The sequence below is a fragment of the Prionailurus viverrinus genome, chromosome B2 (genome assembly GCF_022837055.1).
Source record: "Prionailurus viverrinus isolate Anna chromosome B2, UM_Priviv_1.0, whole genome shotgun sequence".
Lineage (NCBI taxonomy): Eukaryota > Metazoa > Chordata > Mammalia > Carnivora > Felidae > Prionailurus > Prionailurus viverrinus.
Window position 1 is genome coordinate 35,130,063 of NC_062565.1, and position 25,867 is coordinate 35,155,929.

The following is a 25,867-nucleotide window of genomic DNA, read 5'->3' on the forward strand; positions in this document are numbered from 1 at the left end:
AAAGAAAAATAAAAGAAAGAAATGTCCATCTGAAATCATGAGAAGAATGAGTGAGAAGGTTACTTTTATGGCACTAAGAATTGTAGAAAGGCACCCCAGCACAAGACAGGTTACTGACCTCCTTTACAGACCTAAAAAAGATTTAGAAAGCAACTTTGTGAACACGATTAAAAGCAGAAAGGAGGGTTAATTGATGTGAGAGAGAAACCACAGAACAAAAAGGAAAAATGACCTTTCATCGTCAAGTAATTACCTCCAGGCAGGAACTCCATGATTAGGTAGAGGTTTAGCTTATCCTGAAAACTATAGAACATTTTCACAACCCACAAACTGTCTGCCTCCACTAGAATGTCACGCTCCGCACGAATGTGGCCAACCTGGAGGTATACGCATTTGATTAATGACAAGCCTTGCTCTGCTTCATTAGACTGTATATTTGTTTAAACAAGTTAAGTACCGTTTGAGTATTCAATTGTGATGATGCAAAAGATCTAATTTATGCTTAGGCAAACCTATGAACTCAAAATTGACAACACTGGACTTGATGGTATTCAGTCATGAACACTTGAGTGATGAAAGGCTTACAAAAGGACAAAATGAATGGCTGTCATGCAAACGGCAACTTTAACAGTGCTGTCAATTGAACCTGTGATTAATTAAAAGTACCATTCTTTTGCACACCTTTTTGCTCTAATAACCTTTTATGACAAAAATTAGTCCCCAAGATGAAACTCTCTAAACAAGTCCTGCCTCAGGTCTGCAATGGTGTCCGCAATGACGGTGCCCTGGCTGACAATTCTAGAATACTATACCACAGTATTCAGTTCGCTGCTGTGCACAGAGTATGTGCTCAATTCTTACGGAATGGAAATACAAGAATACCTAAGAAGAGTTACTGATTCGAATTTATGGTAATTCCAGCTTTCTGCTCTTACTAAAATATCTAGCCAAGGGAGACCAAATTGCCAAAAGGTTTAGGAGAACTGGCAGAACTACTGACAGAACTACATTATTTCATAATAATGTTTTATTATCAAATTTACCTTATCTACTTGAAATATGTAAGAGTAGTCAAACCACAGCTGCGTATTATCAAATCCTGTCCCCTCTCCTCTTACGCTAAATGTCACAAGATGCAAAGGTGGGTTCAACCAGGTCTCCATTTATTAAGACCCAGTGCGATCCTTGAATAGAAGTTTTGTTCTTAACATATGCAGCAGGGCTTCAGTCCTACCCTATGTTCACAGGTAAAGATGTACCAAAGTTCATAAACTGGCACTTGCGGTTGGCAAACTCAGTGCATGATTGTTGTTTTGTTCAATACGATGTTCGATACAATGCTTTGTTTTACTGCAATGTCTTTAGCAAAGCCAGGCACTCTCTCTTCAATTGGACACAGATCCCACCCTTCTCTCCTGTCTTACTCCTAATCTGCCTCATTCTTCCCTTCAGGCCCAAGGGAAGTATTGAGTTTACATATCTCAGTTTCCAGTCTCTACTAAAATTCTTTGGGAAATTTTTAAATAGCTTCAATGCTGCAGAAAACTTAATTTTTACATTTCTCCTTAGGGCATGAGGGTGGGAAAACGGTAGATAAGGGTGGTAAGGAACAGTGTTATGAAATCACAAAGAAGCTGAGTAAAGGCTAATGCTTTTACTCAGCTTTAATACAGAAGCAAAGCTTTTGGGAACCACTAATGCACTTGCTCAACCGCAGCTGTGGCTGTGCCCCAGTCATCACCGGACATAAAGACTGCGCAAGCCAGCCTCCAGCTGCCTCTGCTCTCCTGGCTCCCAACAAGGCCTCTACCTGCTGCAGGGAGCCAAAAAAAAAAAAGGGGGGGGGGAGGCAGAACTATTACGACTCGTCACTCACCTCGGAGGACAGAATGGTGATGGCAACACTCTCTGTTTGTTAAGGGGAAAGCTATAGGCCACCTATGCACACCTTGCCCTCCTCTCCTGGGGCTGAAACAGCAACTAGGAACCTCAATATCTAAGAGTGGAGTGAGGTTAACACAGGGTAAGGGAAGGAAGAACCAAAGGTGCAACTCACATCAGAGGTTCCCTTTCTCTGTTCCATAAATATTTAATGGGGTGGAGTCACATGCTAGTTGCTATCCTGAGCACTAGGAAAGCAGAGATAAAAGTCCATCTTTTGTCCCCTCCTAATACTGTACTAGCATCACAATTGGAGGTTTTCCTTTAGCAATGTAAGAGAAACATGAAAAAGCTAGCTAAATGCTGGTCTCTTGTCCTTTAAAATTTATTTTCCAGATGGCAAAATTCCCACCCTATGGATCAGAATAACGACCTAAACTCTCAGTGGGTAGCTCTAACTCCTGTTCAGTTTAGTAAAAGCAAAGAAAAAACTTTGCCTAGGGGAAAGGAACCTGTACCTACAAAAAGTTAGGCTCTGAGTCTAAACTTGGTCAGCCCTACCCAAGTGATGGGTCTGCACTGGTCTATCTACTTCCTCTCACGCCCTAGCACCAACCACGCTTCTTCAAGATGGCCGACTCAGGTAGAGTCTGTGACCAGAAACTTTAACTGGATCACACTGAGATCAAATCTAGGGAGCACAGTCCAACAGCAAGGTGAGCTAACAAGTAAGCTAATACATTGTTTAAAATCCTAATTCTCATGGAAAGCTCCTCTACTTTCATGTAGGAACACTTTAGAAAATGATTTTGAAGAAGGCACAGTATTTGAAAAAATGTTTTTACACTGTATATTTGAATTGTCCTCTGTTACCATGCTGGGCAACTGGCACATGTTATGAAGGATTAATAAGTGAAAATCATGATGCATACTTTTTACATTTTATTCTGAACACTAATTATTTGATAAAGAAAGGTTTTGAGACTTGGTGAAAACTATAGGAAGGGCACCTGGGTAGCTCAGTCGGTTAAGTGTCCAACTTCAGCTCAGATCATGACCTCGGGGTTCGCGAGTTTGAGCCCCACATTGGGCTCTGTGCTGACAGCTCAGAGCCTGGAACCTGCTCTAGATTCTGTGTCTCTGTCTCTCTCTCTACCCCTCCCCCACTTGCACTCTGTCTTGCTCTCTTTCTCTCAAAAATAAACATTAAAAAAATTATGTTAAGTAATTTAAAAAAATAATAAAGTTATATGAAATAGGTCTTATAAAAATAAAACTTACTTGTGAAATACAAAATATACTGACTCATCACTACAATTTTCCATTTTCCTTTTCAAGACCAGCTAAAACTCTTTCAGGGCCTATACCCATACCACACACTAATTTTTAAACACATAAATAGGGCTGTTGAGCATTCTGAGTAAGGTTGGTATCAGCATAAACTATAGTCTCTGAATGTTTACTGCCAGGGTATTTGATACTCTCAACCGAAATTCCTGTGGTAACACGTGAAAATTAAAGAGAAAATAAAAACTTCAAATTTTCACTGGCACTTAAAAGGACTGAGAAGCTTCAGTGATTACACCTCCCTTCAAGAGGCAAAAAGGACTGGGTGTGGGGCCAGTCTCCAACCCTGCTCTTTCACTCTGTGTCCAGGGCTCTCCTTGCCACAGGCTCTCTCTCTGTCTTCCTGGAGCATCTGATCCTTTACAGGACATATGCAGGCATCACCCACTAAAATCTGTTCTTAAGCAAACAGCTAAATTAAATTAGATTTACAGAAAAGTTGCATTCTTGTTTTTAATATATTATCCAAAATTTAAAATTTTATTTTGCATAAAGTTACTTTTGCATCTTATAAATCTACTTGCAAAGTAGGTTTAGGTTTTAGAAAGTGTTCTCGCTCCTTAAAGGAGAAATTGTACTGCTCTGCCGTTTGCATTAGATTTTTTCAAATTCATTCAGAAAGAAGACTGGTCTGTCTTGGGTAGTAATGAGCTACTGAGAAGACCCAACTTTGGTTTGGGTATACAGAATGAAGCATATTAAGACACATTTTAGACTGCAAATTCCAAATTCTAATTCCTAAGGCTCAGTCCCAAAGTGTGTGTGTGTGTGTGTGTGTGTGTGTGTGTGTGTGTGTGTGTGTGTATCAGCATTCAATAGGAACGTGTCATCACAGCAAGTGTGACCCCAAAAATAGGCTCCTCATGACAAGCACAGCATGTGATCAATTGGGAGACATAAACAGAAGATGCTTCTAATAGGTTTTCAACTTTTAAAAGACTGCACATAACATAAGGCATTATTTGTACTTTTAAAATACATGTAACTGCTTCTTTGTTGGGGAAAGAAAAGTAATACATGTATATTTGTACATGACAGTGCTAAAGAAAACTGTAATAAGAAAATACATTTCAAAGAAACAAAAGGAACAGTTTTATGTAACAAAAATCTGATAAGCAGCCTAAGATCACCGTTACAATTGTGGTTTACCTGCTCTTTTTCAAGCATATCTGCTTTACGGAGTATTTTCATCGCATACACATGCCCTGTATCTTTCTTCTGAACAAGCCGCACCTAAGAGTTATAAAAGAAATGCCAAGTCAAAAGTTCACAATGCCAAGGTAATTAATGCTTTCATGTGTTATAGGAAGTAATTTAAACTGGAAAAGTGTCACAATTTTAATATAAACAACCAGCAATAAAAAAAAAAACAGAAAAAAAGTGCTTTTTAACATTCCAAAATGAGTAGATTTATTATACACGGTGAAGTCAGTCCTGAAAACTTTCTCAGGTATCTCTAGATCTGAACAGTTTGGCTCCCTCGTTGAACAAGTCAATCCTATTTGAAAACCCTCCCTTTTGAACTTAAGGACTCATTATAACCATGGCACCTGTCATCCACAAGCTCAGACAACCTAAGGAAGTGACTGCAACAGTGTTTAAAACAAAAGCAAAAGCTCATGTGCAAGAAAAATGTCTAGAAGGAAAAAACCTAAAATGTGTCATTAGGGAAACAGGGTTTTATGCAGTTTTCCTCTTTCTTATCCTCCAATGTTTTTAGAGAACATAATTTTATGATGAAAAGAAAATCAATAGTCCACAAACCCAAAGAAAAACTTCTTGGCAAGTCCCTGCACATCCTCCCCCACAACCCCCCACCCCTACCAAGATACTTAGGCTATCTCCTCCCTGCACCTTTCTTCATGTTTTTCCTGACTGAGTCCCACATCCCTTCCTCACTAAACAGAAAGTTCTTTTAGAGGTAGTACCATACCTTCCCCTGTCTCCAGGAGCCAACAGGGATTTTGAACACTGAGGGATCAATTTAATCTTTCACCTGTGCCTTTGAGTATGTACTCACATTTCCCCTAGGTACGGGTTTTTAATAATATGCTGCTCAATTTATACAAAGTTAATGAAACTATTGCATCATCCACTTTGGGTGAGTCGTCCACTTTGGGTGTTTTCCACTAATGATGACGACCTTGCAGGGGCTCATTTAAACCCTCCCCATAGACTGCTCTTATGACCGAGCAAGATGCATCTACAAGACCTGGTGGGACAAATGCTTTCAACTCTCTACCACTACCTGTATAACCCATTTCTATAATCTCTGTCTCCTGGGGCCACCTTTTTAGAGCAATACAAATCTAGCGGGAAGAAATAAAGGGTGGATATATGCTGTTAGTTTGCTCCTGAAGAGGCAGTGTGAGACTGGGAAAAGCAAGAGCTTTTAAAGCAGGAACTCCTTTAAGAGCTTTTAAAGCAGGAACTCCTTTAAGAAACAAAACAAACAAGCAAAGGGAAAGAAAGAGAGACAGACAGAGAAACCAAGAAATAGACTCTTAACTATAGAGAACAAACTCATGGCTACCAGAGGGGACATGGGGGAATGGGGGAAACGGGGTGAGGAATGAGGAGTACACTTGTCATCATGAGCACTAGGTGATTAAAATGAAAACTTTAAAAAAAAAAAAGATTAGGAACTTCTGGGCTCAACTTCTGGTACTGCTGCTCAATGGCTATGTGACTATGGAGCATTACATATCCTCTCTTGGAGTCTTAATTTCATCATCTATAAAATGAGTCATTGTCATGATTATAGGAGAGAAACACTCAGTAAATAGTAAATATTGATTTCCTTCTACCTTTCAACTCTCCCTCTAAATCAATACTTAAAGCGTCAACATCATCTCTGGCAAAACAGAAGAACAATCAGAGATCTGGGTCAGTGGAGGGGGAGGAAAGGACAGACAGCAGTTACAATGTGGGCCTGGCACGTCTGACCCACCTACCCCGTATTTCAGTTCTATCAACAATCATGAGCTTATGATACGTTGGCAGCTTCAAAGTTCTGTGGTATTTTTGTATCTTATCTGGTAAGTAGCTGTGGTTTTTACCTCACCGAATGCTCCTCTGCCTATTACTTTTAAGGATTCAAAATCTTCCAATCCAAGTCTTGTTCTCTTCAAACGAAGAAACTCTGTTTCCTTCCGAGCATGTGCTGATCTCCTCAGTCGTTTCTAACGTTCAAATAAAGGGGGAGAGAGGAGGGAAGGGAAGGAGCTGAATTTCTGCAACTCCATAGCAGTCTTACTCGTGACTGGAAAGCAGGGCCATGCCGATTAATCATGACCTTCTCACAGGTGAGAGCCTCACAGAAGAACCCTGAAGAGGCCACTCCTCCCCTCCCCAGCTTCCGGATACAAAACCAAACCATACTAATCACCGGGGTGCCTCCAGTGGACTCTGACTAACCTACTTCAGCAGTCAATTATTCGAACTTTTCTCATGAAGGCAGAATAAACAATCAATATTTTCCTTTAAACTTTTTTATATAAAATCAAAGTGTGGGTTTTTTTTTTTTTAACACATTCGAGTTCATTTTATGCTCTATAATTCCAACAAGACTTTGGTATTTTTCACCATTTTCCTGGATTCTATGATTCATTCCTATTTTTGAAAGCATTTCCACGGTCATTTCAGTTCCTTGCACAGTTTCTTAACTGTATTTTCTCCTACCAAGTCTGTAGACACTGGGGGGGAAGGGCTGATTTGAGAAATATTTTGCCTTGATAATGATTTCAGGCATTTGCACCACTTCTGTGGAGATATTTCCATGATTTCTGTAAATATGCTATGGTTTCCTTTTAAAATTTTAATTTGATCTCATCTCTTTCTTTTCTTGGAATTCTAAATCTAATTAATTTATTATAACTGGGCCTAAATAAGACTTCCTCTCCTGGGTACTCAGTAATTAATTTCTCCATCTTCATGAATACCTAAATCCAGAAGTGCACCAGCCCTCCTAAGTCCCTCTGCTACTGAGCCAAAACCCTTTCTCTATGCACCAAGGCTAACAACTTGCTGCACAAGACTCGCCACGTTGGGTTTCAAGGAAAAACTTCCCAATATTAATTACCTCTTCGTCCTTTAGGCCTTCCTCTTCCATCACTTTTTCTAACTTCTTTTGTCTAAAAATAAATAAAAATATTTGAAATAACATTTGAATAACTTTCTGAAAAAGCCTATCCAAACACAGGGTTTTTTGTAATGATAAAAACAGGTAAATCTCAAAGTGCCTCATTAAAATAAATTACAGTTACTAAAGACAAGTGAAAAGATTCCCACCTTTTGTTAGTTCTACCTTTTGAAAAAGATTGTATAAGATGTTAATGCAACAAAGAATCTTATTTCAAAATGAAAAGTTCTCTTTCCTTTATTTTTAAGTTATTTCCTCCTTAACAAACCACAAAACAGCTGGTGTTTGATAACCTCTTCTATCAGGGTGTTTCTCTCTCTCTCTCCCAGACTGGTATCTACTTCCTTTATTTTTACATCTTCCTCCTCCTCCCTGCCACAAACAAAGAGCAATAAACACTAGTAAAGGCAGAATTTGGACATTTGGGGTGGAGGGGAGAAAAGGGAATGGTCAAAATACGTGATTGGCACCACTATCAAAACTTAAGACTCTAAATCCTTGGAGTATTAAACTTTAAAAACTGCATCCAAGAATATTTTTGAGCTACAATCTCACAGTGAAACAAGTAAAACTTCCTTATAACCAATTCCACACAACCTTTATTTATTCAGCATAATAAATGAAAGCACATGGGCTGGGATCTCTATCACTTATCAGCATTCCTGATAGCAGGCAATGTGAGCAGGACAGGGAAGAATGAAAGTACAGAGTACACGAGTACACGCAGCAACAGCATGTAGTCAATGCGGGGGAGGCACACAGCACTTCAAATGCCACACTTCAAATGTCAGTCTGTAGACAACTAAAAGCTACAGAGGCCTGTGTATAAAGGAGTGAGGTGGTGAGGTTCTATTTTAAAATGACAGCCACAGTAATAAGCTGACGGGCTGGCAGGGAAAGCAACTGACAACGACTGAGGCAGACTGAAAGCTTTAGTAACGATTCAGACGAGCAGTAAAGATCTGGAACTAAGGCTAGAAACCTAGAATGAAGTGAACAGAGCTATTGCAAAGATGACCAACTGGCAGCAGGAGTCAAAGGAAAAAATCTTACAATTTCTTGTGTGGGAGGATAATGACACCAGTAACCAAGAGAGGAAACACAGAGAAAGGACCAAGGGAAAGATAATGGGTTTTATTTTGGTCAATAAATAATTATTGCAATACCAGTAATTAGTTTAAATCAGTATCATGTTAGAAATCATATTACACATCCACAGGATCAGATGACATCAAGAATTCATATCCAAACTCTCAGGAAGTAAAAAGATCTACTCTGACCCTGATTCGGGGGGGGGGGGGGGGGGGGGAGTCGGGGAAGCACTGGCATGGCTCCCAGTCTGCCCACTTCTCTTCTCTGAGTTCCCAGAATATTTTGGGGTATGTATCTATGTGTGCACATTACTGGAAGGAGAAGGCTGTATTACTGGTACTTTCAGGAGTATAAATTAATTCCATTTCAGTGGTTAAATAGTTGAAGTAGAGAAGAATAAAAAGAATCAAAGATAACATCACGGCAAGAACTATAATATCTCAACCATGGTTAGCTCTTTTTGTGCCTTGAGTATCAAACACCATAATTTCCAACTATGTTTTTTTGAATGACCACACCAGACTAGGCTAGAAGTCCAATGTGCTATCATATAATGTGTGTCCCAGAGATGGTTGCTTCTGACTATGTATTTTTTTTTTTTTTCCGAAAGAGAGAGAGAGGGAGAGAAAGGCAGAAGGAGAGAGAGAATCTTAAGCAGGCTCCATGCTGGGCATGAAATCATGACCCAAGCCAAAATCAAGAGTCAGACCGTAACAGTCTGAGCCACCCAGGCACACCTGCTTCTGACTATATTTTAAATCTCAGTTCCAACTAAGAAGCTTTCCATAGCTTGACTGCAAGCATAATTAAATTGGTGTCTGTAGAATATCTACCTGAGAGTAAAGTTATCAGAATCAACTCCTTGAACACAATCAGATTCGTTCATCAGAAAAGTATCCAGAAAAAAGCCTATCCATGGTAATGATACTGGGGCCAAGCCAATGAAGATCTTAAAGACACCAAAAATGGCAAGCATAGCCTGAAATGAGGCTTACAAATGATATCTTCTGTGAGATGATCCCAAGAAATTACCATTAACTTTGTTAGATTCATGATGACATTGTAATTAAATGGCCATATTTTACAAGATGTACCCTACAGTACGTAGGAAATGACAGATGTTTAAATTTTGTTTTGAAACACAACTGCAAGAAAAAATAAAATGGAATCGATGAAACAAATTTAACAAAATCTTGATGATTACTGAATCTAAGGAATGAGTATATGGGGGTTCATTGTAAGATACATAGACTATATGTCTTTCTATATGTATGTATAAAAGTGTTCATAATGAAAAAGAAAAGCAGGCCCCTCCACTGTGTGTCCCTGGTGGAAGAGCCAGTTTAGCTAACACTCCAGCCATTGGTGAAGCTACTCTTGCACTCAACTCCAAAGGTCCAGAGCAGAACCCCAGAAGAAAGACCGCCCACTTACACTTGGAGGCCACCCCCAACCTCACCCCATCAAGGGCTTTCTGTGAGCTCTACTTATCTGCATGAGAGCCCACTTCTCATAGGAGATGGTAAGGGCAAGTAGCTGAATCCTCCTTCTCCACTAAGAATAGCGTCTTATACACAGCCAACTTCATAAAATGTGTGTTGCCAAATGGGGAGGAAAAGATCCAAGTGTGTATCAATGTGCAAACATATTTTGACTGCATGTAATTAGCCCCTTTTGCCAACCTTAAGTTCACCTCCCAGTACAGCCTGATTGCAGAAATGGGAGAAAAGAGCTAATCCACTCTACAAGACAGCTGACTAGACAATATTTCTAATTTCTGTTGATGAGACATTTTAAAACCAGGAAAAATAGTAAAGAAATAAACACTACTTGTTATTTCCATGATCAAAATTGAGAAAACTCTCAAGAAATATCCTAAAAATGAGTATTACAGATTTTTTAAAAATCTCGACAAATTACTTTGGTTTGACTGATATATCTAATCAGTGAATTAACAATCAAAGGTCAAGATTTACCCATTCCTGGGACTTAAATAAAACTGACACTTGCTGACTAATAGTAATCACAATATTACAACTCAGTATCAGATGAGACCAAATGCAGACAGGGGGAAATCTGGGTAAGACTATCTAACAGGAGTAGTAGAACTTGCTAATTCTCAAAGGGTAAAATGTAGGAAAATTCTTATTTGATTTGGGGTAAGAGGGGAGGAAACACACCATTACTTCCTATTAAATTAGGTTTTTGTGGCTTTAATTAATCCACCAAAATAGTATTTATGAAGAACAGAAACAACACAATATTTAATTAGAAAACAATGCTGGGTGCTTGGGTGACTCAATCAGTTGAGCATCCAACTTCAGCTCAGGTCATGATCTCATAGCTGGTGGGTTTGAGCCCTGCATCAGGCTCTGTACTGATGTACAGCTTAGAGCCTGCTTCAGATCCTCTGTCTCCCTCTCTCTCTGTCCCTCCCCCACTCACTCTGTCTCTCTCTCTCTCCCAAAAATAAACAAACATTAAAAAACAATTTTTTTTTAAGAAAAAAATGCCAGTTTCCTTGGTTTTGGTTTCAGGCTGCTATAAATTATTTTGTATGAATATCTAGGCAATAATCAATATCTACCACATAATTAGGATCACATAAGAGAAAGAATAGAAGTGGTGTTCCTAGAGAACCTTACCATCAGAGGCAAAACAAGGATTAAATAAAGAAGATAAGGGATGCCTGGGTGGCTCAGTCAGTTAAGCATCTGACTTCAGCCCAGGTCATGATCCTGTGCTTCATGAGTTCAAGCCCCGCATCGGGCTCTGTGCTGACAGCTCAGAGCCTGGAGCCTGCTTCGGATTCTGTGTCTCCCTCTCTCTCTGCCCCTCCACTGCTCGCTCTCTCTCTCTCTCTCTCTCAAAAATAAGTTAACATTAAAAAAAATCATTAAAAATTTTTACCAAAACCACACATCCTAATCCTTTTAAGTGTCTACCATTCCCTTTGCACAATCTCTTTTGGTTAATTTGATCTTTAAGAAAAGCAAAACCACCACCGCTTTTGGAAGGTATTTCCATCCTAAGAACCCAAAACAGGGGCACCTGGGTGGCTCAGTTGGTTAAGCGTCCGACTTCGGCTCAGGTCATGATCTCACGGTTTGTGAGTTCGAGCCCCGCGTCGGGCTCTGTGCTGACAGCTCAGAGCCTGGAGCCTGCTTCGGATTCTGTGTCTCTCTCTCTCTCTGCCCCTCCCCTGTTCATGCTCTGTCTCTCTCTGTCTCAAAAATAAATAAAACATTTAAAAAAAAAAAAAGAATCCAAAACAAAAAAAGCACTGATTTCAACCCATTTTGGGGTGTAATTTAGTGTAAATCACAACGTAATACTTATTAATAACATAACACCATTTATCGTATAATTACTAGAGAACATGATACATATCAATAATGAACTTTAAGGCAGAGCCAGTAGGATTAAAAACCAAGTATTACAGGGTTGCCTGGGTGGCTTAGCTGCTGAATGTTAGACTCTTGATTTCAGCTCAGGTCATGGGATCGAGCCCAGTGTTGGGCCCTGCACTAAGTGTGGAGTCCGCTTCAGATTCATTCTCTCTCTCTCTCTCTCTCTTGCTCTCGCTCTCCCTCCCTCCCTCTCTCTGACTCTCTCCCCCACTCTTCCACTCTCTCTCTGAAGTAAAAAAAAAAAAAAAACAAACCACCTATTATCAAATAAAACAAGTATCTTAATCAGAACTCGTAAGTATTTGTTTTCTTTCTATAATACCAGAAACTACAATTTCAAGAGAGTGGTTGTATTTGAAAATAACTATCTCCAACAGCATGCCTAGAGATATACTGTGCAAATTTATCCTTGAATTCCCCATGATCCCAACATAGGGCACTCTGCAGGCACTTCTCTGTTTCAGTGAACAGCAGCTAGCCACCACCAGCTATAAAATATTTTGCTATTTCACTTTCAGATCTGCATATTTAAAGTTCAATCATGATTTATACCTTCATGAAGAGTGTGGCTGCAAAAGCTCTTATGAAAATATCAGTATATCAAATCCAGCAACATACAAAAAGAATACATTATATTATAATCAAGAGGGCTTTACCCCAGAAAGGCAAGGTTAATTTAACCTGCAAAAAATCAGCCCACGTAATTCATCATGTTAAAAGAATAAACAGCGATGCAAAGATGCAGAAAAAGGATTTGACAAAATTCAACACACACTCATGTTAAAAACTCAGCCAAACAGGAACATAAGAAAATTTCCCCAATCTACAAAGGACATCTCTGCAAAACCTACAGGTGACATCACAACTAATAGTGAAATAGTGAGTGCTTTTACCTTCAAATCAGGAACAAAACAAAAATGTCTACTCTCACCACATATAGCCAACGTTGTACCTGATATCCCAGCCAATCCAATAAGGCAAGAAAAAGAAGGCGATAGATTGGAAAAGAAGCAAAACTCTCTATTTGAATATGCATAATTGTTTACACAGAAAATCCTAAGGAATCTACCAAAAAAGCTACTAGAATAAGTAAATTAGCAAGTTGCAGGGTATAAGGTCAATATACAAAATTCAGGTATATTTCTACATGCCAGCAGCAACAACTGGAAAAAAAAATTAAATATCCACTTACAACAACATCAAAACAACCCCAAAGTACTGGCTATAGATGAACAAAATAACATATAACAACCCCATATTAAACACTACAAAACACTTCTGAGAAAAATTAAAGACCTAAGAGAATGGGAAGATATACCACGTTCATGTATCAGAAGATTCAATACTGTTAAGATGTCAATGCTCCCCCAAAGTGATCTTCAGATTCAGTACAATTATATTCATAATTCCATTAAGCTTTCCTCTAGAAATTGACACCTGATTCTGAAATTTATATGAAAATAAAATTGCCACTTGCCATGCTGGCTGCATGCTTGCCTGCACCCTTCGTAGCCATGTCTTACAAAATTGAAGAAATCAAGGATTTTCTGCTCACAGCCAGGTAAAGGATGCCAAGTCCATTCAGATCAAGAACAATAAGGATAATGTGAAGTTTAAAGTCTGATGCAGCAGATACCTTTACACTTTGGTCATCACAGACAGAGAGAAGGCAGGGAAACTGAAGCAGTCCCTGCCCTCAGATTTGGCAGTAAAGGAGCTGAAATGAACCCAGCAAACTAATTTGAACTGTATTAAAATTTTTAAAATTCTTGAAAGAAAGAGGGAAAGAAAAAAAGAAAGAAAGAGAGAAAGAAAGAAAGAAAGAGAAAGAAAGGAAAGGAAAATGCAAAGAAACTAGACTATCCAAAACAATCTTAGGGGGAAAAAAAACCAACAACGAAGTTGAAGACTTAACCTACATGACTTCAAAACTTAGCACAAAGCTAACAGTAACCACGTCAGTGTGATACTGACATAGGGACAAACAGATCAATGAAAGAGAATAAAAAATCCACAAATGGGGGCACCTGGCTGGCTCAATCAGTAAAGCATGCAACTCAATCTCAGGGTTGTAAGTGTGAACCCCATGTTGGGTGTGGAGATTACTTAAAAATAAAATCTTTAAAAAAATAAAATCTTGGGTGTCTGGGTGGCTGAGTTGGGTTAGAGCACCCAACTTCAGCACAGGTCATGATCTCACGGTTTGTGGGTTCAAGTGCCACATCGGACTCTCTGCTGTCAGTGTAGAGTGTACTTCAGATCCTCTGTCTCCCTCTCTTTCTGGCTCTCCCTCACTGATGAATGAATGAATGAATGAATGAATGAATAAAAGACAGAAAAGAAAAAACCTTCTAAAAAGAAAAAAAAAAACAGATACACGCTACATGGTATTTGGTTTTTGATAAAAATGCCAAAGCATCTAATGGGGAAAAGGAAATCTTTGCAACAAATGGTGCTAAAACAACTGAATATCCGTAACAAAAAAAATAAATCTCAATCCCCACCTCATACACTTATTAATTCAAGATGGATCATAGAACTAAATGTAAATACTAAATTATAAAACTTCCAGAAGAAAATGTAAAAGAATATCTTTATGCCTTGGGAGGAGTGAAGATTTCTTAGAGATCACAGAATGCAATAGCTATAAAAGAGAAAAATGCCAAATTAGATTTCATCAAAACTATTTTTTTTATTAGCATTACTTTTATTTTAGAAAGAGAGAGCATGAGCAGTAGAGAGGGGCAGAAGGAGAGGGAGGAAGGGAGAGAAAGAGAGAGAGAGAGACAGAGACAGAGAATCCCAAACAGGCTCCACACTCAGCACAGAGCCCAATGTGGGGCTCGATCCCACAACCCTGGAATCATGACCTGAGCCAAAATCAAGAGTTGGATGCTCAACCGACTGAGCCACCCAGGCACTCCAGATCTCATCAAAATTTAAAACTTCTGGGGCACTTGAGTGGCTCAGTCGGTTGAGCATCCAACTTTAGCTCAGGTCATGATCTCATGGTTTGTGGCTTCAAGCCCAGCGTCGGGCTCTCTGCTGTCAGCACAGACCCTGCTTCAGATCTTCTGTATCCCTTTCTCTCTGCCCCTTTCCTACTCACGCTCTTTCTCAAAAATAAACATTAAAAAAAAATTTAGGGTGCCTAGGTGGCTCAGTCAGTTAAGCTTCCAACTCTTGGCTTCGGCTCAGGTCATGATCTCACGGTTCATGAGTTCAAGCCCTGCACCAGGCTCTGCGTTGACAGTGTGGAGCCTGCTTGGGATTCTCACTCTCTTTTTCTGCCCCTCTGCCACTGGTGCTGACTCTGTCTCGCTCAAAAAAAAAAAAAAAAAAAAAAAAAAAAAGGTTAAAATTTTTTTTAACTTTTGCTTATCTAAAGACACTGTTAAGAAAATGAACAGGAAAGCCAGAGACTGAAAGAAACTATTTGCAGAACATTTATGTGACAAAAGACTGGTAACTAGGACTTACAAAGAACTCCTACAACTCAATGGTCAAAAAATTTGAAGAAACACTTTACACGCACACACACAAAATACAAATGACCAAAAGGCACATAAAAAAATGTTCACCATCATTAATCATCATGGCAAAGCAAATTAAACAGTAAGATACCATTAACCATCTATAAGAATAACTGAAGTTAAGACTGACAGACGTTTTGTTCGCAAAAATGTAAAGCAACTCGAACTCTCATACGTTATTGATAATATTTTAGAAAAAGGTCTAGCGGTTTCTTATAAAATGAAACATACTTATGTATATTTATGAACCAGCAATCCCACTCCTAAATATTTACCCAAGAATTGAAAGCAAATGTTCACAAAAAGATCTGTACACAAATGTTCATAGAAACATATCCAAAACAGTCAAAAAGTGGAAAAAAGCCCAGATGTTTATCAACAGAAGAATGTAAAAACAGAGGTATAGGTATAGTCAGAAAATAGAATGGTACTCAGCAATATAAAGGAACAAACTATTGATACAACAGCAACATGGATGAACCTTGAAACATTAGGCTAAGTGAAAAAAGCCTTACTGAAATGAGTGCTTACTATATATAAATCCATTTACAACCTCCATTTGTATAGAATAAGCAAGAGTAATCTAAAATTACAATAGTGGTTGCCTGGGGTTGAAGGAACATCTCCAAGAATCAAAGAACTTTCTAGGATGATGATAATGTTCTATGTCTTGGTAGGAGTTTCAGTTCTACAGGTACATACACTTGTGGGGCGCCTGGGTAGCTCAGTCAGTTAGGCGTCCGACTCTTGATTTCAGCTCAGGTCATGACCTCACAGTTCGTGGGATCAAGCCCCACATCAGGTTCTGCTCTGACAGTAAGGAGCCTGCTTGGGATTCTCTCCCTCTCTCTCTCTGCCCCTCCCCTGTTCACACGTGCTCTCTCGCTCTCAAAATGAATAAATATTTAAACTGTTTAAACTAAAATATTTTAAAAAATATATATGTATATATATACACACATTGAACTCATTTGCTATACAAGAAGTAAAATATACTGACATCTGCAACATACTTTGAAGTACAGCAAAAAATTAAGATGGTTTAATGAATGGATAGAGATGGATAGATGGATATGTGATAAAACAATGAATGGTAATTGAAGAATCTAGATGTATATACGGGTATTCACTGTATAATTCCTTCAACTTTTCTGTACTTCTGAATATTTTCATAATAAAATGTTGGGAACAAAATTTTAATTACGAGTTACTATATAAATAATATATACCAGGTGCTAAGTGACTGAATGATTGCTATGTGAGAAGCACTATGGTGGATACTTACATATGTTATATCTAATCCCCACAACGATCCTGCGAGGCAAGTATTATCCCCATTTTCCAGATTGGGAACTGATACACAAAAAGTCTAAGAAACTGGTCCTGGCCTCAGACAGCTACTAAATGGTAAAGGCAGGATTCTAAACCCAGGTCTGATTCCATAAGGGCTGCTCTTTCTACTACATCGCACTACTTTAACAACAAATCTAAGAATTTGGCCAATGTTTTCATACTACTATGGAATTCTGGGTTATTTTTTTTTCTAAGAATTTATTTTTTATTTATTTATTTTTTCAACGTTTTTATTTATTTTTGGGACAGAGAGAGACAGAGCATGAACGGGGGAGGGGCAGAGAGAGAGGGAGACAGAATTGGAAACAGGCTCCAGGCTCCGAGCCATCAGCCCAGAGCCTGACGCGGGGCTCGAACTCATGGACCACGAGATCGTGACCTGGCTGAAGTCGGACGCTTAACCGACTGTGCCACCCAGGCGCCCCACTAAGAATTTATTTTTAAGTAATCTCTATACCCAACATGGGGCCCAAACTCACAACCCTAAGATCAAGAGTGGCATGTTCCACTGACTGAGCCAGCCAGGCACCCCTGTGTTATTGGCTAGTAGTAGAAATAAGTGGGTTAATAGCAAGGACTTTGGAAATCAATGGCACTGTCCTTCCATTCTAATGGGATAGGATATAATATGGACGCTGCTATTCTTATCTCCTTTCAACAGTATTATGAATGTGTTTTGTGACACTAGACATGAATGCCAAAACCATGACACAATTTTCTCAAACAAAATTCTTTACCTCATTTCTCGTTCTTCATGTTGAGCGATAAGGTTGCTATAAAAATTCTCCAGTGTCACTTTGGTCATTGTCACCCTTTCCTTTGTGTGATTACTCATGGATGAGCAAGGTGTTGAGCCTGTCATTGCCATGGCTGCTAGAAACAAAAAAAGAAGAGGTATTAGTTTTGGAGTTAGAATCCATCAACTATCACTCTCCTACCTCCCCGGTAGGAAAGTAAACTGGTACAAGTTTTCTGGAAGACAAACATGTAAATATATAACAAAAGCCACATACACAGAATACTTGGTGAAATTAGTATGTATTAATGTCCTATGACCCAGAAATACCATCTCTAGGTATAAGGCCTAAAGAAATTGTCACACATGCTCTTAAGGAGATATGCACAATGATGTGCATTAGAGGGGATGTTTATTATGCCATCATTTGTGACATAGGAAGTTGAAGCCAATTCAGTAAGGAAATAAATAAAATGCTGTGGGTGTACATAAAGAAATAACATGCAGTAGTCAGAAGCAAATCTATCTGTACCTAAAAGTGACATGAATATCTTTAAAACATCTTGTTAATTTTAAAAAAAGGAAGAGAACAAGATCGTAACACCATAAGCGTAAATTAAGAAGATATAATATAGACACAGTATAATTCTTTGCCATCCAAGAATCTACCTAAAAGAAATCAAAGACCCATAGGGATTCATACACAAGGAGACTCAATGTAGCAGTGTAATGGCAAAGGAAAACTTGAAATAACTTGAATATCCAACAACAGGACTGATTAAATTATTGATTTATGCGTTTACCAGATGTGCACAGAATTATTTGAAATACATATCAAAATGTTACCACCGGCTTAACTCTAGGCAGTAAGAACGCAATACATCATTTTATTCGTTTGTGCTTTTCCATAATTTCCATATTTTCTTCAATGAATATGTACTATTACTATTAAACTACAAATAACTTTTTTTTTTAATTTACATTTATTTATTTTTGACAGAGAGAGACAGAGCACAAGTGGAGGAGGGGCAGAGAGAGAAGGAGACACAGAATCCGAAGCAGGCTCCAGGCTCCAAGCCGTCAGCACAGAGCCCGACACGGGGCTGGAATTCACAAACTGCGAGATCATGACCTGAGCCAAAGTCGGACGCTCAACCAACTGAGCCACCCAGGCGCCCCTAACTACAAATAACTTTTAAATCTGCCATTCCTATAGTTAAAAAAAAACCTATGACTAAAATGCCCATTTATAGGTATTCATGTACTGACATGTCTTATGATATTCGATAAATGCTTGCTATTTGGATTTACAAATTAAAACAAATAACTGTGATAAAAAAACATTGTTACAAAGAAATAACCTGAATCACAATTTTAGTGATGGAAGAGATCTGGAAAACAAGGGACCCTAACTTCCTAGTTTTACATATGAGAAAACTGATACCAACAAGGTTTAAATAGTTTATAGAACATTTTTTCCTAAATTTAAATTTCATCCTCCACCCCCACCCCAGATATTTTTGCCAGCCCATATTGTCACACTTGGCCACACCATTCACCAATCTGGACCTGCTCCAGCATTGGCAATAATGTTCAGTATTTTATCCTTATCATGCCTTCCTCCAACATGACTGCCTGCCTTTAAGTCTGTCCTTTCATCCCAATATAAAGCGGAGTAAAAGTAGGAGGGGCCAAGGGCCATTTTCAAAGATAGTACATTCTATGAAAAGTTTTCTTCAGGTTCCCTTTAATACTTAGCAGCTTTTTATTTTTTATTTTATTTTTTTTAATGTTTATTTTATTTTTGAAGGTGAGACAGAGTGTGACTGGGGGAGGGGCAGAGAGAGAGACAGAGAGAGAGAGACAGAATCTGAAGCAGGCTCCAGGCTCTGAGCTCTCAGGACAGAGCCCGACGTGGGGCTGGAACTCAGAAACCACAAGATCATGACCTGAGCTGAAGTTGGACGCTCAACAGACTGAGCCACCCAGGCGCCCCATACTTAGCAGCTTTTTAAACTGTCTCGTAGATTAAAGCTATTAAGGAATGTGCAAATACTTACTATTACTAAGACAAAAGGCTTAACATTAAGCAACTTTATTAAAAAAATATTCAGGGAAAATCATATAAAAGAATAATTCTTTGAGAGCAAAGAAATTCAAAATCAAGGCTCTACTTCAAATGTTTTTATTGATGATGTGCCAAAATGATCAGTAATCACAAATTCAAGTGAACTCAGCTCTACCTTATGTTATTTGTTATTATGTTATATTTTTTATGGGGAAGTTTCTGCTAATACCAAACAAAGAAAACGCAAATGTTTTTAGGATATCGGTAGATTTTTCAAAAACCTCTGGTTTGTGAAGCTTGGGTGTGGTTCCTTATTTGTCAGCCTATACCCCCTCCACCCACAATGAAAACCACATGCACTCTAAGTCTGGTGAAGAAATTTTGAAACCAGATTTAAAAACAAGTCTGAAGTAAGGGAGTGCTTTGTACTCCTCCCTGGTCTGAACATTTCTGGAGACATTTTTATAAATACACAGATGTGGTTACATTTTAACAACTGAAATTATTTTAACATAGAAATGCAACTAGAAGAGTGTTTAAACCTAAGACAAAGAGCACCTTCCATATAATAAGTGGTTAATAAACATAAGTTGAGCAAGTTAATGATTTTTCAGTTGTCAACAAAATTAAAGAACAAAGTTACATTTACATTGATAGGTATATAAATACTGGGGTGGAGAAAGTTTTGACTCATTTAAGTCACTGGCATGGCTTCCTAAGCTTTTAAAAAGATCAACAGGATATTAAGTGTACTCAAAGATGATCATATAATAGGCTAACAAATTTTCTAGCAGAATGATTTTCAACCTTCACATACAGTCTCTAATGTAATAGCAAAGATTGCACTATCCTTCCCTTTGACCTTTCTTCAAAACCTCCTCCTCCCCTTCCTTCACTCATAAAAGGATGAGCCTATTCTAATAACCTTTCATCAAAAGATACAATTACTATTGCCCTATAGCAATTTACAGGTTTACTGGGTCAACCAAGTACCTTTCATAAGACAGAGCTTTCCCTTATGCTTTTGACAATTCAAGCCTTCATGACCTGACCTACAGACTACGGGAGGTCCCTTCCCTGTTTGCTTCATTCTTCAACTCTGCAGAATTAGGGAATAGGTAGGTGAGAAATTCTTAAAAGTTTTATTTATTTATTTATTTATTTATTTATTTATTTATTTATATTTATTTTTATTTGTTTTGAGAGACAGAGAGAGACAAAACGTGCGTGGGAAGGGGCAGAGAGAGAAGGAGACACAGAATCCAAAGCAGGCTCCAGGCTCTGAGCTGTCAGCACAGAGCCTGACACAGGGCTTGAACCCACGAACCTTGAGATCAGGACCTGAGCCGAAGTCCGACGCTTAACCAACTGAGCCACCCAGGAGCCCCTTAAAAGTTTTAAAAAAATGTTTTTTTATTTTTTATTTATTTATTTTTTTTTTCCCCAACGTTTATTCATTTTTGGGACAGAGAGAGACAGAGCATGAACGGGGGAGGAGCAGAGAGAGAGGGAGACACAGAATCGGAAACAGGCTCCAGGCTCTGAGCCATCAGCCCAGAGCCTGACGCGGGGCTCGAACTCACGGACCGCGAGATCGTGACCTGGCTGAAGTCGGACGCTTAACCGACTGCGCCACCCAGGCGCCCCAAAAGTTTTAAAAATTTAATAAGAGAACTGGATCTTTGTAAGGCAGGGGTAGGTACTGCAAACATAAAAGCAGATCACATGAAAACCACTGTTTTATTCAACCCAGATGGCTATGCCTGGCCGACTGACTTTACAATGGTACTGTCACCTCTATGAACACCCCTTCTCTCACTAATTCTTTCTTTGTGACTGACAATCCAGAACCTTCCATCTGGGCCAATGAACGCAGAGGCTAAGACTACTCCTTAACAGTCATCCATCTTTGGGGCATCTGGGTGGCTCAGTCAGTCAAGCCTCCGACTCTCCATCTCAGCTCCAGTCTTGATCTCACAGTTTGCAGGGGATCGAGCCCCACGTCGGGCTCTGTGCTGACAAGCCTGCTTGGGATTCTCTCTCTCCCTCTCTCCCTCTCAAAAGTAAACAAAAAATAACTTTAAAAAGAAGAAGAAGAAGAAGAAGAATCACGCATCCTAATTTCTCCTCCTGAACTGTAAGCCAATGGGAAGCAAGTACTTTTAATATCCTTCTCCAGTCTCATGCACAATGCTACGCACTTAGTAAGCACCTTATAAAGATTTACGAAGAAGGCACTCATCTTTTATGACCATTACTAGGAGCTGGGGCTACGTAGGTTTGGTAGGGATGGAGTTGGCACGTGAAGTGGTTTTCTCTACAAAGTTGGAGGATAGTGCTCTGGTCCCCTTGTGAGCAAGCCGCTCTCGAATGTCTGGGGTAGACAGTGGAGCCCATTATCGTGGTCATGTTTTACGTTTAGGGAAACCGCATCTGCTGCCTGGCTAATCCGAATTCAGAGCCGAGGTGAGCTGAAAGGGGGAGGAAGCACAAGGTCTACCTCGCGCCAACCTTCCTCTGTACGTTTCAAAAACAACAAGTGTCTCTTCGTGTCTTTCGGTCAATTCGAAGTGCAGCCGGGAGATCTGGTCTCTCTACTAGCTGCTCCATACACTTTCTAACACAGACTTTCCTCCCAGTCCTTATCGACTTTTCTTTTCTACTCTTTAAAAAAAAAAAAAAAAAAAATCTCCACTCAATCTTCCTGTGATTTTAAGATGATCTGAAGCCCAGTACCCTAAGACTAGCCACCGGGAAGGGAGCAGACTCCAAGGAACCACACCCCAAGGTGGGCTTTCCACACCTCTGCCTCACACAACAGCTCTTAGGTTCTCAGACCCCAGAAAAAAAAGCAAAAGAAGTGACAACTGGCAATGACTGAGGTCCCAGAGGAGACTGAGCTGTTGCAACGAGTAGACAAAGCTGGCAACATGGAAAAGAGAGACAGCCTGGCTCCCCGCCCCAGCTGCACAAAAAGAAAGAAAGAAAGAATGGGGTGGGGAGCCTGGGACTGGGAAAACGTGGAGAGGACTGACAGGGGACCCTGGGGAAACCCAGAGGAGGGGGACTGTCAGGAGGCTGAGGAGGGCGGCCGGAGCTGGAAAGAGGGCGTCGGCGGGAAGGGAGAAGCCCAAAAAGAGTCGGGAGGAGACGAGGGGGAAAGCCTGGGATGGCCTGAAGACAGTGGCAGCGAGACACTCACCAGAGCCCCGGGGGGAGAAGGGCTGGGGGCGGCGACCAGCCGCGGACGCCGGCGCGGCCAGCGATGTGTCTCGACGGGCGGGCGGACAGGCGAAGCCCCAGCGGCAGCACCCGGCCGACCAGAAGAGACGAGGGGACGCCTCAGGGACTCTGGAGTCCGGGCCGAGAGGCGGTTGCGGGTGAGGACAACAGGAAGCGCTCCAACTGCCGGAAAAGACGGCAGCGCGAAGGGGCCAAGGCGGCCGAGTACCCCGCCGCGTAGTGGGGCAGGCGCGGCGGGCAAGGGCCAAGACTGCGCAAGCGTGACTTTCTAGCGACGCGGCGGGGGATTTCAGGACTGCGCGTGCGCGGCCCTGCAGCTCCCGCTCTCCCCGCCTTACCTGAGCGGGAGATGGGGTACGGAGGGCGGGCGAAGTGTGAGGTGTGGGGCGCTGTCGGGGTGGGCGAGGCTGGGCTCGAGAGGGAGGCTCTATTTGTTTCTGGTTTCTTTGCTTTATTTTGAAATAATTTTAGACTTACAAAAAGCTGTAAAATTAATACAAGGAAGTCTCGATATACCCATCACCCACCCAGCTTCCCTCACCGGCTTACGTAACTATGCTACATTGTCAAAACCAGGAAATTGACATGGGCACAATGCAACTGACCACGCCAATACAATTGACTAGATTGCAGACCTTACTCAGATTTAACCAGTTTCCCGTGCACTCATTCGTGCGTCTGTGTGTGCTTGCGTGTTCACACTCATCTGTAGTTCTATTAAATGTTAACACGTGTAGTCGTCATCCCCCCACCTTCCCTTGATTTTCAGTCATCGTAGCAATAAGACGGCTAGAGCCCTTGGCCCCATCTTACTCTTCCTTAAGAGTGCCGTCCTTACCTAGGATCTGGTGAGCTCTCTTAACACCAGGCTATCAGGAGAGCATCCCAGCGTGCACAGAAGAACCTGCCTTTCAAAGGTACCCAACCACTTAATCTGTACCACCCCTTGGGGTAGAGGTCCCAAGCCTTTGGACGGACACTCATTCATTCCTTGAGAACGGAGCACAGTGCACTTGGCCAGAAAGTGTCAGGCTTCTGGAAACAAAGATAAGTAAGACATAGTGCCTGCCTGCCTTCAAAAAGACCATCTAGGAAGCAAAATGTGAGAGTAAGGTGTCTCACTCTTGAGTACTTGTGAGACCACAGAGCTTGGTTTTACCCTTCAAGCTTGGGGTCCTGGGCTTTGTTTCCTTAATGGTCTTTAAACACAGGCATTCCTTGACTGCTTTCATCTTCCTAGTCTTCAAAGCCCAGTTTCATTTTGTCTAGCCTCGTACAAAAACCACTTCACCTTTCATTCTCTCTGCCCAAAGGCCCTTCTCCCTCAATGCCTTTTGTCAAAATCCTGTCCCTCCTTATGGACTTAATAACAGTCCAAGATGTTTGCATAGTGCTTTTCAGTTTAGAAACCCCATTCACTCATTTAATCTCAGTTCATCCTCACAAATCTTTGGCATGTCACATAGGATGAGTTTTTACACATAAAGTGTAAACACATAAAGAGTTACACTCAGAGAAGCAAAGTGACTTGCCTGAATTGTCACAGCTAGTAAAGCAAGCAGCAAAGAAAGGAACCCCATTTTCTGATTGCAAATCCAATATTCTTTCTGCTTTCCCTTTTCCCCAGCTCAAACCTTATCTTTTCCTTGGAGCCTCCCCAGTTTCACGAGAGGTATTTTGTCCTCTATTCTCTATAGTTCTTTAGTGATTTATCTCTACCCTAACTAATAAATACTAAGGTTTTCCTCAGAACAGCTTAGCCAGAATATGCTGCTCTTCCAGACTCACTTGTGGCCAGGAAGTAGGCACAAAACCTAAGTGCCACCAGTCGCTTAATACCCACCCTAGACTGAGTGTGGTCTGACCCTACAACCCATAGAATTTGGCCTTACTTGCCTCGCTCTAATACTGGTGTTGTTGGATCCTGTCTTTATTTTAAATGCTGATATTTTATTCATCATGCATTTTTTACATTAATTGTTATTTTTTTTTGAATTTTTTTTTCAACGTTTATTTATTTTTGGGACAGAGAGAGACAGAGCATGAACGGGGGAGGGGCAGAGAGAGGGAGACACAGAATCGGAAACAGGCTCCAGGCTCTGAGCCATCAGCCCAGAGCCTGACGCGGGGCTCGAACTCACGGACCGCGAGATCGTGACCTGGCTGAAGTCGGACGCTTAACCGACTGCGCCACCCAGGCGCCCCTAATTGTTATTTTTTAAATATTGCATTAAAGTATTATCTTGGGGCACTTGGGTGGCTTAGTCAAACGTCTGACTTCAGCTCAGGTCATGATCTCACGGTTTGTGGGTTCGAGCCCCACGTTGGGCTTCACACTTGCAGCTCAGAGCCTGGAGCCTGCTTTAGAGTCTGTGTTTGTGTCTCTCTCTCTGCCCCTCCCCAGCTTGTGTACTCTCTCTTTCCCTGCCTCTCCCAAAAATAATAAACCTTAAAAAAAAAAAAAAAAGAAATGCAAAATCTCAGTTTTGCCCAGACTTTCTAAATCAGAATATGTATTTTAATTGAATCCTACAGGATTTGTTTACATGTTAAAGTTGGAGCAGCTCTGGGCTAGCAGGAGCTGAGGACGGTTCCTATCTTCTCGTGGAAGGAATATTCAGAGGCAACTGATGTCATTGCTTCCAGTGGGTGAGACACACACTGCCAGGGGTAAGATGCCTGTTGAGAGGTAGAGAGAGACATAGTGTGAGCAGGAGAGGGGTAGAGAGAGGGAGACACAGAACTCGAAGCAGGTTCCAGGCTCTGAGCTGTCAGCACAGAGCCTGATGCGGGACTCGAACCCACAAACAGTGAGATCATGACCTGAGCCGGAGTCAGACGCTTAACCAGCTGAGCCACCCAGGTGCCCCATGTGGTCTTTGACAAAAGGATGAGCTTCAGCCAGTGAAGCCATGGCAGGTCAGCCTGATGGATTAGAAACAGGTGATTTCCCTGGGACAAAGAACAATTTGGGGCAGTGTTTAGAGAAGGAAAAGGCTAGTGGGTCTGGAACTGGGGAAAAGAGTACGACATAAAGTGTTAATATTTGAGGCATCTGGCTAC

The 25,867-nt window shown here is 40.7% G+C and overlaps 1 protein-coding gene across 3 annotated transcripts in view; it reads right to left on the bottom strand.

Annotated features, from left to right (window-relative positions):
- STK38 (serine/threonine kinase 38) overlaps positions 1 to 25,480 on the bottom strand; it is a 44,280-nt gene extending 18,800 nt beyond the window's left edge. Inside the window, exons 1-6 of one of the 3 annotated variants that reach the window (XM_047858466.1) lie at positions 25,351 to 25,480; positions 17,495 to 17,627; positions 7,310 to 7,361; positions 6,288 to 6,410; positions 4,378 to 4,461; positions 254 to 377 (exon numbers count right to left, since the gene is read on the bottom strand). In XM_047858466.1, coding sequence (XP_047714422.1) covers positions 254 to 377; positions 4,378 to 4,461; positions 6,288 to 6,410; positions 7,310 to 7,361; positions 17,495 to 17,625 — 514 coding nt within the window. In that variant the 5' untranslated portion in view covers positions 17,626 to 17,627; positions 25,351 to 25,480. Of the gene's footprint in view, positions 1 to 253; positions 378 to 4,377; positions 4,462 to 6,287; positions 6,411 to 7,309; positions 7,362 to 17,494; positions 17,631 to 22,763; positions 23,066 to 25,350 lie in introns of those variants that run through there. The other 2 variants (XM_047858464.1, XM_047858465.1) reach the window with 2 other exon arrangements.
- Between the last annotated feature and the right edge of the window lie 387 nt (positions 25,481 to 25,867).